This window comes from Pelobates fuscus, chromosome 2, assembly GCF_036172605.1.
Source record: "Pelobates fuscus isolate aPelFus1 chromosome 2, aPelFus1.pri, whole genome shotgun sequence".
NCBI lineage: Eukaryota > Metazoa > Chordata > Amphibia > Anura > Pelobatidae > Pelobates > Pelobates fuscus.
This window is the reverse complement of record NC_086318.1, coordinates 234,373,583-234,390,379: the sequence shown is the minus strand read 5'-3', so window position 1 is coordinate 234,390,379 and position 16,797 is coordinate 234,373,583. Positions and strand designations below refer to the sequence as shown.

At 40.1% G+C, this 16,797-nt stretch overlaps 1 protein-coding gene across 1 annotated transcript in view; it reads left to right on the top strand.

Annotated features, from left to right (window-relative positions):
• MAP3K5 (mitogen-activated protein kinase kinase kinase 5) overlaps positions 1-16,797 on the top strand; it is a 163,685-nt gene that overhangs the window by 35,256 nt on the left and 111,632 nt on the right. Inside the window, exons 2-3 of the mRNA XM_063443265.1 lie at positions 10,273-10,412; positions 11,525-11,548. Coding sequence (XP_063299335.1) covers positions 10,273-10,412; positions 11,525-11,548 — 164 coding nt within the window. The remainder of the gene's footprint in view (positions 1-10,272; positions 10,413-11,524; positions 11,549-16,797) is intronic.

Sequence of the window (16,797 nt, the reverse complement as noted above, 5' to 3'; positions counted from 1 at the left end):
ATTAAATATGTAATGAATATAGTTCAGAGAGGTTTTATTTATCTTTTGGTGGGATTTAATAGAATTATTAGAATCCTCAAAGTCTGTCCCCCTGTCCTTCCGCTTTCAGAACAGACGCTCAGGCAGGGGTGCCGCTGATTGTCTGCGAGCAGTCAGCTGACTTTCTAAGCCCCTCAGTAGCTCCTTCATTCATAGCAATGACATTTTATTTACCATTCGTGAATGGTTTAACCCCTAATGGCAAGGAAGCACCAAGGCCCTCCTGGTACCATAACACCTTCATTTCAATTAAGTTGTTATGGTGACCAAATTGTTCCTTTAAACCATAATAGATTATTTAAAAAAATAAAATCTTAATTCCTTCCATTTTTCCTGCACGGCTATTTGTTTTGAAATTTGCAAGTCTCTTGTCAGTTCTCCACAATTTTCAGTTTGGTAGGGAGAATAAACGCCTTCATTTGCAGACAGTGTATATATTTCCTTTGTTAATGCATGCTGCAACGGAAACCGTATCTGTTGCTCAAAAACTCTCAAGTGTAAAATTCCGAGTTGATGATTATTTAATCCCCTAGAAAGTGGCAGTATTATGTAATGTAGTTTTGTCCTCTGCTCACTTTATCAGAACGGAAGAGGAGCGGCTCTTGGTCAGTGTGACTAAGTTTTGATAAAAGCTGAGTCATGATCTCATCAGCCACATGCTCTCCTTGGGTATTTGTTTACAAAAACTTAGGTCATGCTTTATCCATTCAGTTTTTCAATGTTTTCATATATATTGCTTTTTTTTGTTAAAGCCTGATATAGTAAACCTGCCATCATCTAAGATTTTTAAATTAAAAATAAATAAATTAGACACTCTACTCCCACATTTTATTTACCATTTATTTAATTAAAGAATCGCACTGCTCTCCCTAATGCTTAATGGGAAAGTCTGTGGTAGAAAATTCATATTTTTGAAACCATATGGTAATGCATTAAGGAACACTTTAGAGCATCGACCTGTCACTGGCCACCCATTGCAGGTAATCGTATGTACTGTTAAATGCAGTAGGTGGCAAGCGTGTCCGTCTCATCCTATTACCTGTCGAAAAGGAAATCCTTCCTGTATCGTAAGGAGGCAAAAACTAGGGCGAGAGGAGAATTTTATTTACCTATTCGAAAAGAGTTAACCCTTAAATGTAAAATGGCTTCCTGGCACTCCTGAGATCAAATTGTTTCTGGGTGGAAGTGGTCCTTAAAATTAAATAAAATAAATATTTGAAGAAAATTATATATATATATATATATATATCCAAATTATATATATATATATATCCTGAGGGCTGCACTCGCCTGCAAATGCATACATACAACACAATCTAGCACACTCGCTTATTCACTAAACAATGATTCCACATCTCACAGATTGTAATAGTTTTATTTAAAAACACCTCACCTAGGCAAAAAATAATGGGGGTTTAGTTACATGATATGATCATATATTGCATAAGCCTGCCACAACGTCAATGTACCCCATTCTTGGCAGGTCCTACCCTAGCAGCCTAATGCCTGCCCTTATAAGATCAATCCACTTACTTGGGAGGTCCTACTAAATAAGAGCGTGCACTGGATTGTGTATTTTTATGGGTTTTTTTTTGTGTGTGTGTGTGTGTGTGTGTGTGTATATATATATATGTGTATATATGGGAAAACAAGGGGCTGGCTGCACTCACCTAAACATGCTTAAATGGGGTGCTGCTGGGGGCCAATAAGTACAGTATAGATAGAAATCCAGCGCACTCACGTATCAACTAAACAGCTACTTTGATGCTGACAGATTTGACTAGTTTTATTAAAAACACCTAATCTAGGCAAAAAATAATGGGGGTTTAGTTACACTATATGATCATACATTGCATAAGCCTGCCACAAACATCAATGTACCCCATCTTTGTCAGGTCCTACTCTCACTGCCAACTGTCTACTAAATGAGCTACTCACTTGGGGAAATCCTTCCATCTCGAGTTCTCTGCAGTACAAGGCTTAAATAGGGTCCCGAGATGAGACACCTGTGACAGATATATATGTGCATTTGCATCTTTTTTTTTTTTTTTTTTTTGCTTTCTATCAAATAAAAATGTACTTTCATTAGCTACAGAACTGGTTCTGGAAGCTAAAGATAATACCCTCTTTTGCCTAGAACAGGACAGAGTAGGCAACCGTTTGGTACTTCAGATACTGATCTTTCAGCCATAATGCTGCCAAAGCATTGTGGGATATATTTCACAATATCTGTAGTGCTGAAAGTTGCCCACACCTGGCTTGGGAATATCTTTCTTGTTAGTGCTGAATATTGTGCAGTCAAATGCTTCTCTTAGCGATGCATTGAGGATGAACTGCACAAGTGTGGAGAGCCGCATAATTTAGGGATACAGTGATTCTCATACAGAAGTATTATATTGGCAATTGAAAACACTGTTTGTACATATTAAATGGAACTATGAGTATGCTCACTCGGGCATATTCACTTTTCTGATCAGGGGAAATAGTAGAACTTGCATGTGCATTCACAGCAAAGTGTCTGCAAGTACATTGGACGGCATTCAGTGTTGGGCACTAATTCTAGACAAAATATATATATCTTGTAGGAAAATTCTATTGTGGCTGGTAGAAGGATGTGCTTCATTTTGTCTGCCCCATTTAGAAACCACTAGCGATTAGACAGAGAGACTGCTGGGACGTAATGTTTGGACCATAGTCTGACTCTTGTTGCTTAGACGGAGTCTTTTGCCCTTTCCCTAGTCTGAGTCTGCATTCAGGTTGGTTGCAAAGAAATAGAGTGCCTAATCTGGCATCTACCTCTGGACCAATAAGACTGTGTGATGCTAAATACCAATCTCACCCTATATCATCTCTGCAAGAGTCAATAAATGCTCCCTGATCAGAATGTAATTTTCTTTCAAAAGAGAATGAGTCCTATTGATCTCTTAATTTGGTTCTGTCAATCTTTCCAACTATTTTTTCCCAAAAGTTTAAACAGCCAAAGTGACAGTAAAGGGGTGAGATATAAATGACTGAGTGTTGGTAATTATTTCTGTTGCTGAATCAAATAATCTCAATTCACATTGAGTAATGTATGTTCATTGGCTCTGTTTAAAAGGCACATTATATTGAAATTAATTGTTTGTGTGATAATATCCCGTCCCAAACTTTATGGGCTTTTAGAAATGATGAACATGGGGGATTTTCTCTTGCAAGGTTTGGCAGATGGGTGGTTTAAAAGCACACTGTATACACTACACCAATATATTTAAGTGGTTATGGTTTTGGAGTGTAGTCATTTTACATTACACCTGTACACTTGGTGGTTAATTCCAGGCATCCCTGTGGCAGCAACATTGCATACAAACGTGCATACATGTGATCTTAGTGACTTTGTTCATTGATGACTAGTCATTAGAAATTGCTGAAATTTTCACCTGTAGAGCAATCTCGAGTTTACTGAAAATCTCAAAAGATTGAACAATGTTGCATACATGATGTGAAGAATTTAGACTGTTCTGGGTCAAAGGGTTCCTATCAGTATTAGAATAGTGTACCAAATTAAAGTTAACAGTGTGTCTATTTAGTGTTCTGTATTTATTACTGTATCTTTTATTATTTAAATACCAACCATGTCAAAATTGAGCATCTATTGAATATTTCTAGGTTGCTAATTGACGATTGTGTTACCAGTTCTTCTACTTAAAGCATTGTGAGACCAGTTATTGGCAGATGGATGCCAGCGTGTTCCTAGTTTCAGTGGATCACCAGCAGCTTGTCATTAGGGGAGAAAATCCTTGGTAAAGTTTGCAAAAGGAGATCATGCAATAAGGGTTTTTTTTCAATTTCAATTGTTTGTTTCTGTAGTTCTTTAAAACAGGCAGTGAATACATACTAGTGAGTCCCTTTAGTTTTTATAAGTTTTATAGCATTAAAAAAAGTGTCCCTCTTAATGTTTCTAGTGTTGCCGATAAAACCATAAATGCACAATATCATGTATTTGGCACTTAATGGTACAATATGTGCCTATCCTACCACAGAAAACAAATGAGTCTTGCAATGGTGCATTTATTTGTAAATTTCAGCTAATCTGAATGTGACCAATATTCCATAGTCACAGGAGGTCTGCAATTTTTATTTATTTTTAATTGTGTTGGGGATTGTGTATAAAGTCACTCGAATCTCAGGTCTTTTCAAGTCCGTATCATTTTTCTATTCTATTTTTATGCTTTGCTAATTAATTTGCTGTCACCTCAGATAGCACCATGTCACCGTCATTCCTAATGGACTTCCTCATGTGCAATTCTAATATGCACTGAACTGTTATTTTGACATGTTTGGCTAGACTGCGCTAATAGAGGCATTCACACATAATCGGTCAAATGTTGTCTTTAATAACTTGTCATAGTATTGATTTTCTTGCTATGATTAAATTAATCAACAGCAGAACTCATGGTCGTTCCTTGTGATTTCAACCAGTAAATGCTATTTCAGCATTTTTTTGGAGTGAGTAAAGCAGCAGATCTAAGTAAAAAAAAATATATACTTCCACTGTTTAGATGATAGTCGTACCATTGTGCACGGGGGCATCTACAGAGAAATTCAGAACAATTTTTTTTATTTTTTTTAAAGGATTATCACAAACAATTGTTAATATATAGTTTTGAGCCTTTGTGGTGCTTTTAATGTTTACTCATAATACATCTTACACCAGGGCTTGACAAATTTATCTGGAATCTAGGAGCCAGCTAAAAAAGTTAGGAGCCATTCATTTTCAACAAGAAAATGCAATTCTTAAAGGGACTCTATAGTCACCAGAACCACTACAGCTTGATGTAGTTGTCCTGGTGTCTACAGCCTCTCCCTGCAGGTGTTTCAGTGTAAACACTGCCTTTTCAGCGAAAAGTCAGTGTTTACATTGCTGTTTAGTAACACCTCTAGTGACAGTCACTAGAGTCCTGGGTCACTGCTGCACCACGTGCAGCACACGTTAAGTGTTTCCATGCTCTGCATGGAAGCGCTGAATGTTCCTCATAGAGATTCATTAATTCAGTGCATCTCTATGAGGAGATGCTGACTGGCACATTTGCTGTGCTTGCACAAAATCCTCCCAATGCTTTCTTAAGGGAAAAGACATTGGCTTAGCTGAGATCATAAAGATTGATAATCTCAGCAATGGAGGTGGGACCAGCCGCGGCACATCTGGCACGGCGTGGGAAAAAAGGTGAGTAAAACACCTTCCTCATACGATCAGTGGGGGCAGATGACTAAATGCACGCTTGCGCACACACTGACAGGTTTGTACAATCACACTGACAACAGGCTTGCACACTCACTCTGATAACAGGCTTGCACACTCACTCTGATAACAGGCTTGCACACTCACTCTGATAACAGGCTTGCACACTCACTCTGATAACAGGCTTGCACACTCACTCTGATAACAGGCTTGCACACTCACTCTGATAACAGGCTTGCACACTCACTCTGATAACAGGCTTGCACACTCACTCTGATAACAGGCTCGCACACTCACTCTGATAACAGGCTCGCACTCTTGCTCTGACAACAGGCTCGCACACACACGTGTTCTGCATTTTGTAAAAGAAACACATGCTACAGAATATTTTATTGTAAACTTCATGAACCAGTAAAGATATAACTATTGGGTCCCCCTGTAAAAAAAATAAAAAATGTTTTAACATTTTTTTAATCCAGCCCAGGATGCTGATCTTCCATGCCCTGTCATGACATCAACCGGCACCGGTTGGCGGGAGGGAGCGCCTTCAATGGGAAGATTTTTATGTCTGTATATGTCGATAGAGTGCTGAGCTGCTAAAGTCACTTGTGCTGGGGGTGCAACTCGTTCCCAGAACACAATTAAAAATAACTCCATATATGCAAACACTGCACATACTAACTCCTACAACAATGGCCACTTCAAATCATTAAAGTGGTCATGCTGGTTGGAGTAACCCTTTAAATAATTAGCAGTGAAGGCCGGTTCAAGCTCCTAACTCAATTGCACTTAATTGACCTGAGAAGTTTTACTCCAATTTCACCATGAATTCAGTCAAAAACTCAAATTTTAGTAAACTGACCTCTAATTTTACCTTTATATAAGTAACCCTGGAGTCATTTGCGAAACAAAAATGTGTTTTGTGATGATACTCTATACACACATTCAAATTCTTAAAATTTCTGTTTCAATCTGTTTTATCAGGTCTGTGGTCAAATTCCCCTATGGCTGTTAATTGAGGCAGACTTTGGAAGGGCTGTAAAACCTTTCAAGCAAATAGCTTTGTTTGTGCATTTTATACAGGCAAACAGATGAAGCCTGTGACCTTATTCTACCGATAATATTTATTTACCATAATGACTATTGGACTTATTTTGCTGTTTGCTTGCTTGCCCCTCTCCCCTATTTATTCTTTCGTAAACCTGAAACTATCACACCATAAAAAGTAGCAAATTTTAATTTGACAAGATATGTGTTTTGGAGGTTTTTCAATAAAGTGACAGTGTAATTGATTTTACCATGTATTTATTGATATTGTAAAGTTTTATAAAAAAAAAAGAGAGGCTCTACTGCAGATATTTGGAGATTCTTAGTGTGTGTGTGTGTGTTAGATATTACAATTTGTTTTCATTGATTATCTCACCTCCAGTGGTGGTAGTTCCTTAAACTGTACTGTTCTAGACCACAATCTCAGATGTCCAACCTGAAATCTGCTGAAACCACTCTTCCGGTTTTGGGGTAACAAACCTGAGTGCTCTTACTACAACTGTCTTCATTTTCCACATAATTCCTTGCTCGTTTTTTAGCCCTTGGTATTTTTGTCCATCTTCCCATGTTCCTTTTTGATGTGATGGTCACTGGGTATTGCCACATCCACCATCACTGCAGTTTTCTGTTCTTTGTCTACCTCCACCACAATATCAGGTTGGTTGACCAGTACCGGCTTAGCTGTCTGAAACAGGAAGTCCCTGCCCTTCTTAATTACCCTCTGTGGCAGATCCATTCCACATTCTGTGTAGGTGTTTCGGTATACAAAACCAACAATGTTCTTCCTGCTAACATCTTGCACTTGGCAACAATTTGCTGGATTGTCTTGGTGGCATCTTTTGTCTTTTTCTCTCTTCCTCAGATGTAGATATAAGAAAACAAGAGGACAGCTGGTGGTTAAATTTTCACAAAGCAACAGCTGCAAACACTCGTTTGAGGAAGAATGTAATTTCGGGTTAATTCCGTAACTGGAGAGGAAGTGATGACTCAAGATACTCATAGAATAATTCTGAATATCACAGCTTTGGTCATGATGTTATCTGTAAAAACATTTTGAAACACCATGTGAAATGTATTCTTAAAGTGCCTGACTAAATAAGAAGGTTCTCAATACCACAGAAAAATATTTAAAGGGACATTAGAAATGCAAACCTGTATTCCTAACGCTGTAGTCGTTACACTCCCATGTGCAGTGTAAAATATTTTACCTTTAAAAACCATAAGTGCGGGGGGGCGGGGCCTTACCAAGGAGCTTAGAGGACGTTAGCCTCATGAGCTCCTGCACCAAGCTTGAAAAACAACAGTCTCACACGACCCAAAAGGCGACTAATCGTGCCACAAAGGCCAGCAAACGTGAGAGGACACTGAACGGAGCATAATGACACCCCTTAAGCGACAATACGAGACCTACTCACATGGCTGGCACGGGAGGGACGGCCGCTCTCCCGCCGCCACAACTAGCAGCCTCTGTGTATGCGGGCCCTTGTTCCCCTCCTCCTATGGACCGGCGGGGGTCATCCCAGTCCGCCTGCCCGCTGGGAACACTCACCTTTGGGTCGCTCGGGAGCGGGGCTCCGGCCGACGGGACGCACGAGGCCCAGCTAAGATGGCCGACGGCGGTGCTACTCACCCAGAGCAACAGAACACTAGTTACTGGGCAGCAGCCTTTCTGGCCAATTTTTACGCTGTATGCAAATGATTCTGGGAGCGACTGGAAGAAAGGGGTCAACTTCCAGCTCCACAGCCTGCGCCCCCTCACACCCAGCTGTGTCACCCTGACGCACCCACAACACGGCAGATGCTGGGACTGGGGCTCGGGGGAGACCTCAAGGACCACAAGGTCGCCCGCACATGCGGCCCCAACACGCTACAGCAAGCAGGCAGCACACAGGGGTCCGCCAACCGGCAACGCAGAGGCTACTCAGCAAGGCCCAAGCAAAGGCTTACCGGACACCCCAGAGAACACCACGGATCCGCCACAACCCAAGCAAGGTACCCAAGACACGACAGAGTAAGACACAGACAACGGGACGAAGGTCTGCAGAGGTCTCCAACCCCTCGCACAGCCGATCCTGACTCGACAGGCCTGGGAAACCGGGGTATGCCACTACCCACCCGGCTCCCAGACCACAACAGCCCGCCACATCGGCCCAGGCGTGAGACACCACAACCGACCGAACCCCATCTACATTAAACACAGTACCTGCCGCAGGTCAGCGAGAGAGCGCAAAGGGACACCACCATGTATCCTGACCACGAGCTGGGACAACCAAGCGCTGGAGTCGGCTGAAACTCCAATCGGAGAAACACAGAGACTGGTTCCTACGACCCATTGCATGACTCGTATTGTTTTACTGCATGATATTTCTGTTGCTCTATTATTTTTTTTCCTTCTTTTTTCATACCTAGTTTAGGGGGCCAAATTGTATCTGGGTGCAGTCATGGGGGTAAGCCTAGTTGGCCACAGCAGGCTCAGCCGAAATCTTTTACCCTACCGGCAGGCTACATCGCATTCAAATAAGGTTAACCTTATATGTTACTCATTATCATTTCATGCCTAGCTGGACTTAACTTACATAACTCTCTTGTAATTTACTTTTAACTTAACATGGTTACTACATTTTCTTATGACTACTTCTCAGCTACTATAAGCTTGTTTATGCATCACAAAACAAACAAAAAATGTGCATATACTTATGCCACGGTTTAACTTGTATACCATGTTTGCGCTGTTGTGGCGTTTTGCTCTTGCAATGTACTCCCCTGCACGACAAAATTAAACAAAAACAAAAAAAAATAAGTGCATGCATGGCCAATCAAAATCATAAACAGAACAAAGGGAGGAGGTGCCAATAATTGAGGTTCTTGAGCAAAAATCCTATTACTCTGTTTCGCCAATCAAAATCTTATCATAGAGAATCATTGTATGCATGTATTTTCATGACAAGCCAACGTCTGTACATGCCTGGGTATGAGAGCCAGAAAATAAGTGTCCCGGGTCTCAAATTTACGGACTTTGGAGGTGTGGCTTAACACCGCCCTTCCCAGCTTTCAGACTATTAAAATGTGTAGTACTGGAAGCTAATGTATTTTTGTATGTGCAATGTTTCTTGGTGAGGGCCCTACCTATGTCTGTCAGGTCACTATGTCTCAATAAATATTTTTTCACATTCCTGGTGCAGCCATATTTTCCTTACAAAAATATTGCCTCCTTCCTCTGACTATTTTCAGGCCCTAGTCTTCATTGTGCATGTTAGGCTATTGGACTCAGTGATGAGTGGGAGGAGTCTACCAATACAAAGCAATTGGATGAGAGCTCAGTGTTAAGTACTTCAGCAGTGTAATTCCTGGTGCATGTTGGTTTACTTCCTGGTACGGCCAACTCTGCATTCATTGTTCTTAGTTTGAATGTTGATAAAATAAGTCTCAGTTGGGTTTTAGCATCATTGCCCAATAAGGTGCTGCAAAACCTTTCCTTGCTGAAATGGTCTATTTGAGAAAAAACAATGGACTAAGGAGTTACTCTGAACTCCCAACATTCCATGAGATATTTGGGTAATCTGAACATGCACTGCAGAGGGACCATCATGTCCACCCAGCCATAAACGTATACTCATTGTGCATGGTCATTTTGCTGCAATATTATATCTAAACTCAAGACTAAAACGTTTTTGTTTTCTTTCTTAATAATAAATGTTATTTGCCTTGCTCTTGTCTTTAACATCAGATGAAGTAGTTAAGAATTACAGTATGTTAAGTCTTTCCTAAAGTACATTCTGCTTCAGTATGCCTCATTTCAAGAGATATATTTATTCGGTATGTTTCTTACTCTAAACCCTTACCACAAACCACGTTCTAAATAACATGAAAAGGAAGACCTATTAAGGGAAAACCCCTAATAAGAATGCCTGTAATGTTTTGTTTTGTTGTGTTTTAAAATGCTTACATTGTTTTCCTGTTTGATGCAGATATTTCTGTAGTGGAAATGAGTGATGCTTTTCGACAGCCCTCTCTGTTCTACCATCTTGGCGTGAGAGAAAGCTTTAGTATGGCCAACAACATCATCCTATACTGTGATACTAATACGGAGTCCCTCCAATCTTTGAAGGTAGGTACGTAGTGTTATTTAAAGGGTCCGTCAAGAGTAAACCTGGTTTCACCCAAGTTTCACATAGAAAAACTACTCGTTCATTTTATTATGCTCCTTCCAACTGTCGGTCAGAGGCCATGTCAGTGAATGCAGGTGTACCACAGAACATGAACTACATCAAATACCGTAAATAAAGTTTCATACTATGTTTGATGCAGTCTGTACATTTTCTTATCATTATGGTCTGTGGCAGGGATATGCAACCTAATTCGAATTATATCTCCCTTGATGCTTCGCCTGCATTAGGCTGTAAGAGCATTATGGGAGATGTAGTCCATAATATCTGGAGTGCCAAAGGTTGCCTACACCTGCTCTATGAAGTCTAATCTTATCTCACAAACTCCTGTCCAACAGACACTATGGACAATGCTGCCCTATGGACACAGGCAGCCCTGAACTGAGAATTTAACAAATCTGATTGACCGCTCAGGAGAGCTGTTTTTCAGTGGTTGCTCTGCTCCCCCCCTCCCTCCCCCCTTTCAAATTATTGAGGTTAAAGGCTTCCTCAGAGACTAGATTGGGTTCAGGGATACTATGTGCACCATGAACAAAATGGCGACCTTTTAAACTACATAGTTAAGGGCACTTCCTTTTTATTATATGGTTATTCCAAATATCTGGTATTCTTAATATGCTATTACTGCTTAATATCATTTAGCCCCACTAATATCCATTTAACAAGATTAGTATCATTATGCTAATATATACGTACAGTCTTTAGATTGGATATCTAGAGGTTAACATAACACCGTCACTTGTCTCTGAAATCTCATTTGCAATGTTCCCAAAGTCCGTAAGTAGGGCATTGCAGGTGTTTATGAATTCTGTTTCCCATGATGTCCTGTGAGCTTAGACCTGGTTTTAGAACTATAATGCTGGAATCGTGCTGATTGTACTAGGCTGCAAAATATCTGCTGACAAAATACATTATGCAGAGTGAAAGAGGCAAACCTATTCAGTTAACTTCTTACAAGCCCAATATTCACATTCTCTTGTTTATGCTGTGTACAATATAAATGGGTAATATTTGCAAGTTGTCTTACTATGTGTTTTTTTTTTCTTTTTCTTAGGAAATAATTTGCCAAAAGAACAATGTAAGTATTACATTACATGTATTTGAATGTTATAAATATTTGCGATTTCAGTACGGTTCTAGGTAGTTCTTTGAACATGCTTTTACTACTTTCCTGAAGTAGTCAACTAGGTTAATGATTTGCTTATATACTGTGTCTTTATCCACATATAGGGTATTGGCACAGCAGCCAAATTGTTAGTAGTTTTCATATCAACATTAAAGACATTGTTTTTGAAATGAATGAAATATATCTGTATTTTTTTTTTCTCTTAAATCTGCAGTGCCAAACTCTGCCCCCTTCCCAGGGGTGGGGGCTGGGAAAGGGGGACGACAATAGGTCTCCTCCCTTCCCCCCCCCCCCCCACCCATTGTTATTTAGGGCCCCACCCGCCGCTCAGGGTTGGGGGCAGGGGGGAGGACAATAGGTTCCCCCCTTATTTTCATTTAGGGCCCCCACCCGGCGCTCAGGGTTGGGGGCTGGGGGTGAGGACGATAGGTCCCCCCCCACCCCCCAAATTCTCATTTAGTGCCCCCACCCGGCGCCCAGGGGTGGGGCCGGACAATCAGTCCCACCCACCCCCCACCCCCACCCCACACAATGTTATTTAGGGTCTCCACCCGCTGCTCAGGGGTGGAGGCCGGGGGGGACAATAGATCCCTCCCCCCTCACATTGTTATTTAGGGCCCCCACCCCCTGCTCAGGGGTGGGGGAGAACAATAGGTCCCACCCCATTGTTATTTAGGGCCCCCATCCGCTGTTCAGGGGTTGGGGGCGGGGGGGACCCTTGGTGCCCCCACATGCGTGGCACGGGTGGGGGGTGGATACTGTTTTTTTGGGGGGGTTTTAACAGCGAACAGCCACAGGCTGCTCACTGTTTAATAGACATGCCCCTAATGGCAGCATAGCGAGTAGGGGCAGAATTTACGAATACTAAGTAATATTTACTTGGTATTTGTAAATTTGTCTGAAACACCAATTTAGGTAAGCCTTTTGGTAGATAACTCCCTAATTCCCAAGGTATCAGGAAGCTATCTACTAAGCGGCTGCCAGATGCAGCCGCGGCACTACTCAGATCGGAGTTTCATTCATTCTAATGAAATTCCAATCCGAACAAAGTACCGAATTGCATCCTAACACGAATGGAGAAACTGTTCTCATTCTGATAGGACGCAATTCGGTAGTTTTGCCGGCGTTCTGTCTAAATGACAGGACGTTTGGGAAAAGTGAAATAAGGCTTCGCAGGAACACGGAGAAAAAGTGGTGAGAATTATGGGAAAATTGCTCTGACCACCAGAAATGAAGCATACTTTGCTCCTCCACTGGTCAGAGATGGTCATGCGTGGGAAACCTCCATAAGACAAATAGTCCCTACTTTGTCTTATGTTTTAAAGAAAACTAGAGCAGACAGGAAGAAATTAAGAACAGATCCTGAATGAGGGAGAGAAGATGAATAGATTTAAAGAAAGGCAAGTTTGGCATGACAGTGCCGCTTTAAGTCTGAGTGCATATGCCCCTCAAGTACTTGTAATGTGAATATTTACTTAATTACATAACTGGAATGGGGGTTGGGTGAGTGCTCAAAATTGAAGAGAAAAATGAAAATATGAGGGTATTCCTTATATTTTTACTTGCTGCTTTCTTACACCATAACAACTAAAATAAGTTGTTTTGGGTAGCTGGGAGTGTCATTTTCATGGACAATCAATTCAGTTTATTTGATTAAATGTTCTTGCTGATTTCATACACATCTCTGACCGGTATTTTGTCTAATTATTTACACAATTGTTTAAAACACACTGCACTGAAAAACACTACGTACACCTACCATTCTGCCTTCAGTTCCTTTTATGCCAAAAACATGCATTTAATGTTGCCACATTTTATATTTTAGCAAAGATTCAGAAAAGTTTTTATTTTTTATTTTTACTGACTGTAATCTTCCTACATATGTTGGCTGCTGTCAGTTTACACGTCACAGTGTCACTCTCTAGAAGAACTGTTCTTTTGAGATCCAGAATCCAGTTCCTCATTTCTACCCTGGAGTGTGTGCTTAAGAGCTTATAACTTTCGTTGTGTATGTGTAAAAGATCGTCACAGTTATAAATCATATGGTCATGTGTTTCTGTAAATTGAGAAGTTGATCTGTGGCCATTTGAAATGTTGGGACATATGAGTTTAAAACCAGTTTAGCGTTTCCATGCTATTCTAGGACAATTTACTCAACTATAAAGTTCAGAGTTTTCCCACAGATATTGTGTAACTGGTGTTGTAAATCTAGATTGTAAGCCTGTTTGAGCAGGGTCCTCCTCAACCAACTGTTCTTTTGATGTTGTAAATGTCTCATTTATTGTTACATTTTCCCCTTTATCATATTGTGAAGCTCTGCGGAATAAGTTAATGGTATATAAATGCCAATAATAAGTAAATGTGTAATGCCATTATTTTGTTGATATAACTAGATCCCCTACCTGTAAAACAGAAGAGAAAAGAATACATTGCTTCTAAATATAAAACACTTTCTAAACAGAGCAACGTTAATGTTTTAAGTCTGTGTGTTCCTAGTACTTGGCTGTCTCTCTGTGTTCCCTATTGTTTACAGGCAAAGCATTTTGTGATGTTCATGTTAATGTGTCTGCTCTCCCATTTGGCTTGCAGAGTAAACTGAAACCACTATTCTGGGATTATTAGTGGGACTTGATGTCATCATGAGTAACATTCCCTCCTTACGGGTTACTCCAACCCTTTTGTAGTTATTTATTTTAATCAGTAATGCACTATTTGGCAATGCTGACTTGTTCACCCTCCTTCAGGGTTAGAACGAACTCTAATCAAATGGAATCCAGTGCTGGACCAAGCACTGTCCGCTGGGGTCCATCCATGCCTCTTCTGATGTCAGAGCCTCCCTTGCGTGGTCTAGTCAAATGATTATCATATTTAAGCATTTGATTGGACCTTTAAAGGGGTTAAATCACATGCATATGCTCTAAGATGGTAAGGGGAGTGAGTGAGGCTGAACATGGAAGTGTCATTCTTTAAAAAAATAAAATTGAGGGGATTGGGAGGTGGGTAGGTAGTAGATGAAGTAAGGAGGAATGGTGGGGATGGAGGCACTTTCTGCAAAGGTAGGGGCCTCTATATATCTGTTGTTGGCGTGCTGTGCATGATGACGACAGATGTATATATTTGTACAAATTTGTATTTGGTAACCCGGAACAGAGTTCCAGGCTGCCTAACTCACATGTGCCTGAGGGTACAGCTAGCTGCTGGAACAGAGGTGGTTGTATCTCTGTGCAGCTTTTCAAACTGAAACACTGCACACACAGATTTCTAGCACCATGACCACTTTTAAAAGCAAAAGTGATCATGGTTGGAGTAACCCATTACACATTGGTCCATGTAATATATAATCAGTCACTCACACCAAACAGCTATGTTTGTTGAGTCCAAGAAGAACTGTCACATGTTATTTTTGTATAAAACCAAAGTTAGGCAAGAGTTGTGGTTTATTTTGTATTCAAATTTTACATTGTATGTCTGACTGCATACACGCATGTAGCACCATTAAAGTAATGTTTAGGCACACTGGCAGCATTATCTTTAAGCATTAATCTTTAAATTCCCGATCATGCATGATTGTGCCCAAAGCACGTGTGTAGAGTCAAATATCCTCAGGTTTCAATCATGTACACTAAAAAAAAAAAAAAAGTGTGTGTGTTTGTTTGTGAACGCTCACAGATTGTAATAGCTTTTTTTAACCTTGGCAAAAATAATGGGGGTGTTTAGTGACCGTATATGATCATGCATTGCTTAAGCCCCCACAACGTCATAGTTTCCCATTCTTGGCAGGTCCTATCCTAGCAATTTGATACCTGCTGAGATTAACCCTCTTACTTGACAAATATTTCCTCCTAGGCCTCTCTGCAGTGCAAAGTTAAATAAAACTCTGGAATGAGGCACCTGGGACAAGGAGGGGTGCAAAACAGAGGGGTTGGCTTTGACTTCCAAATACATACAAGATCTAATGGACTTGCTCATTTTTGCCTAGGTTAGGTATTTTTTTAAATAAATAAATAAAAAAACTTTCATTCTGTGAGCTTAGAAAGTGCTGTTTAGTGAAAGAGGGAGTATCTTGTATGCATTATTTATATTTATTATTTAATAACCGTTTTCATATTAATGGTCACAATGTAGTCCCTTAAGTTAGTAGAGAATGTCCTGCTAATTTTGCATTTGCAGCTCTATATAGTCCTGCATTCCTTGGACTTGTCATTTGACATAGGATCATTAAAGGCTGATTTGCTATGACATATATTTGTCATTGGTCTTTAAGTAGTTCAATTCTGTGTCGCTTTGAGGAAATTCACCCCAAAAGAGTAATTTTAAAAAGTGTTTTGCTTTTTTAATATTTTAAATATTAAGTAAATAAATGAAATTACATTAACAAAAGATAAACTAAAACCCAATGTTGCCCCGTGACTCTGCCAACTTCTAAAAAGTTTAGTTGTCTTTTAATACAATACTGGAGCATTCTGTAAACAGATAATCTAGATAGGAAAAACATTTTTTTTCTTTTGCGCTGGGAAAACATCCCAGTAATTAGAGTTGTCTTTGCGTAGTTGCAGATTCCAGAGTACTTTATAAAGAAACAGAAGGTAACAGCGGTGATCTCTCCCATTACAATGTGTACAGATATGAGCTCTTCTGTAAACACAGATGTTGGCGACTGCTGCCATAACTACCACATTTTCATTACTACCGTACAGTTGTTTGTTATGACTTAAGTCTGCAATGCTCGGCATTCTCCTACAATAGAAGGGATCTGGACTTTGTACCTCAGCCTTTTGCGGATGTCTTTTCCAAGAATAAAAGCTAGATTCCTAACTACAATGTTTGTTATATATTGTGTTTGTAATAGCTTCTTTTATAGTACAGCCAAAAAAGGAATGAACGAGTGCTTAAACAAATACATTTAGCATCTTATTTTGTTCTTTGCTGCTTTGACATTATTCCAATATTCAAACGCATTAGTAAATATATGCAAGAGGTAAACAAAAGCAGGCATTACTCAATTATTTGTTTTTGTCAATTTTGTATATACTTTATTTATATTGCAGTAACGTTCCCATGCAGAATAAGAACTAAAACACAAATTATTTTGCTATGTCTGTGGTTCTTAACATTTGGGTCAAGACCCAAGATCGAGTGCTATTTGAGTGAGATCCCATTGGTTTGAGTGAGATCCCCACAAACATTAAGCACTACTTCAT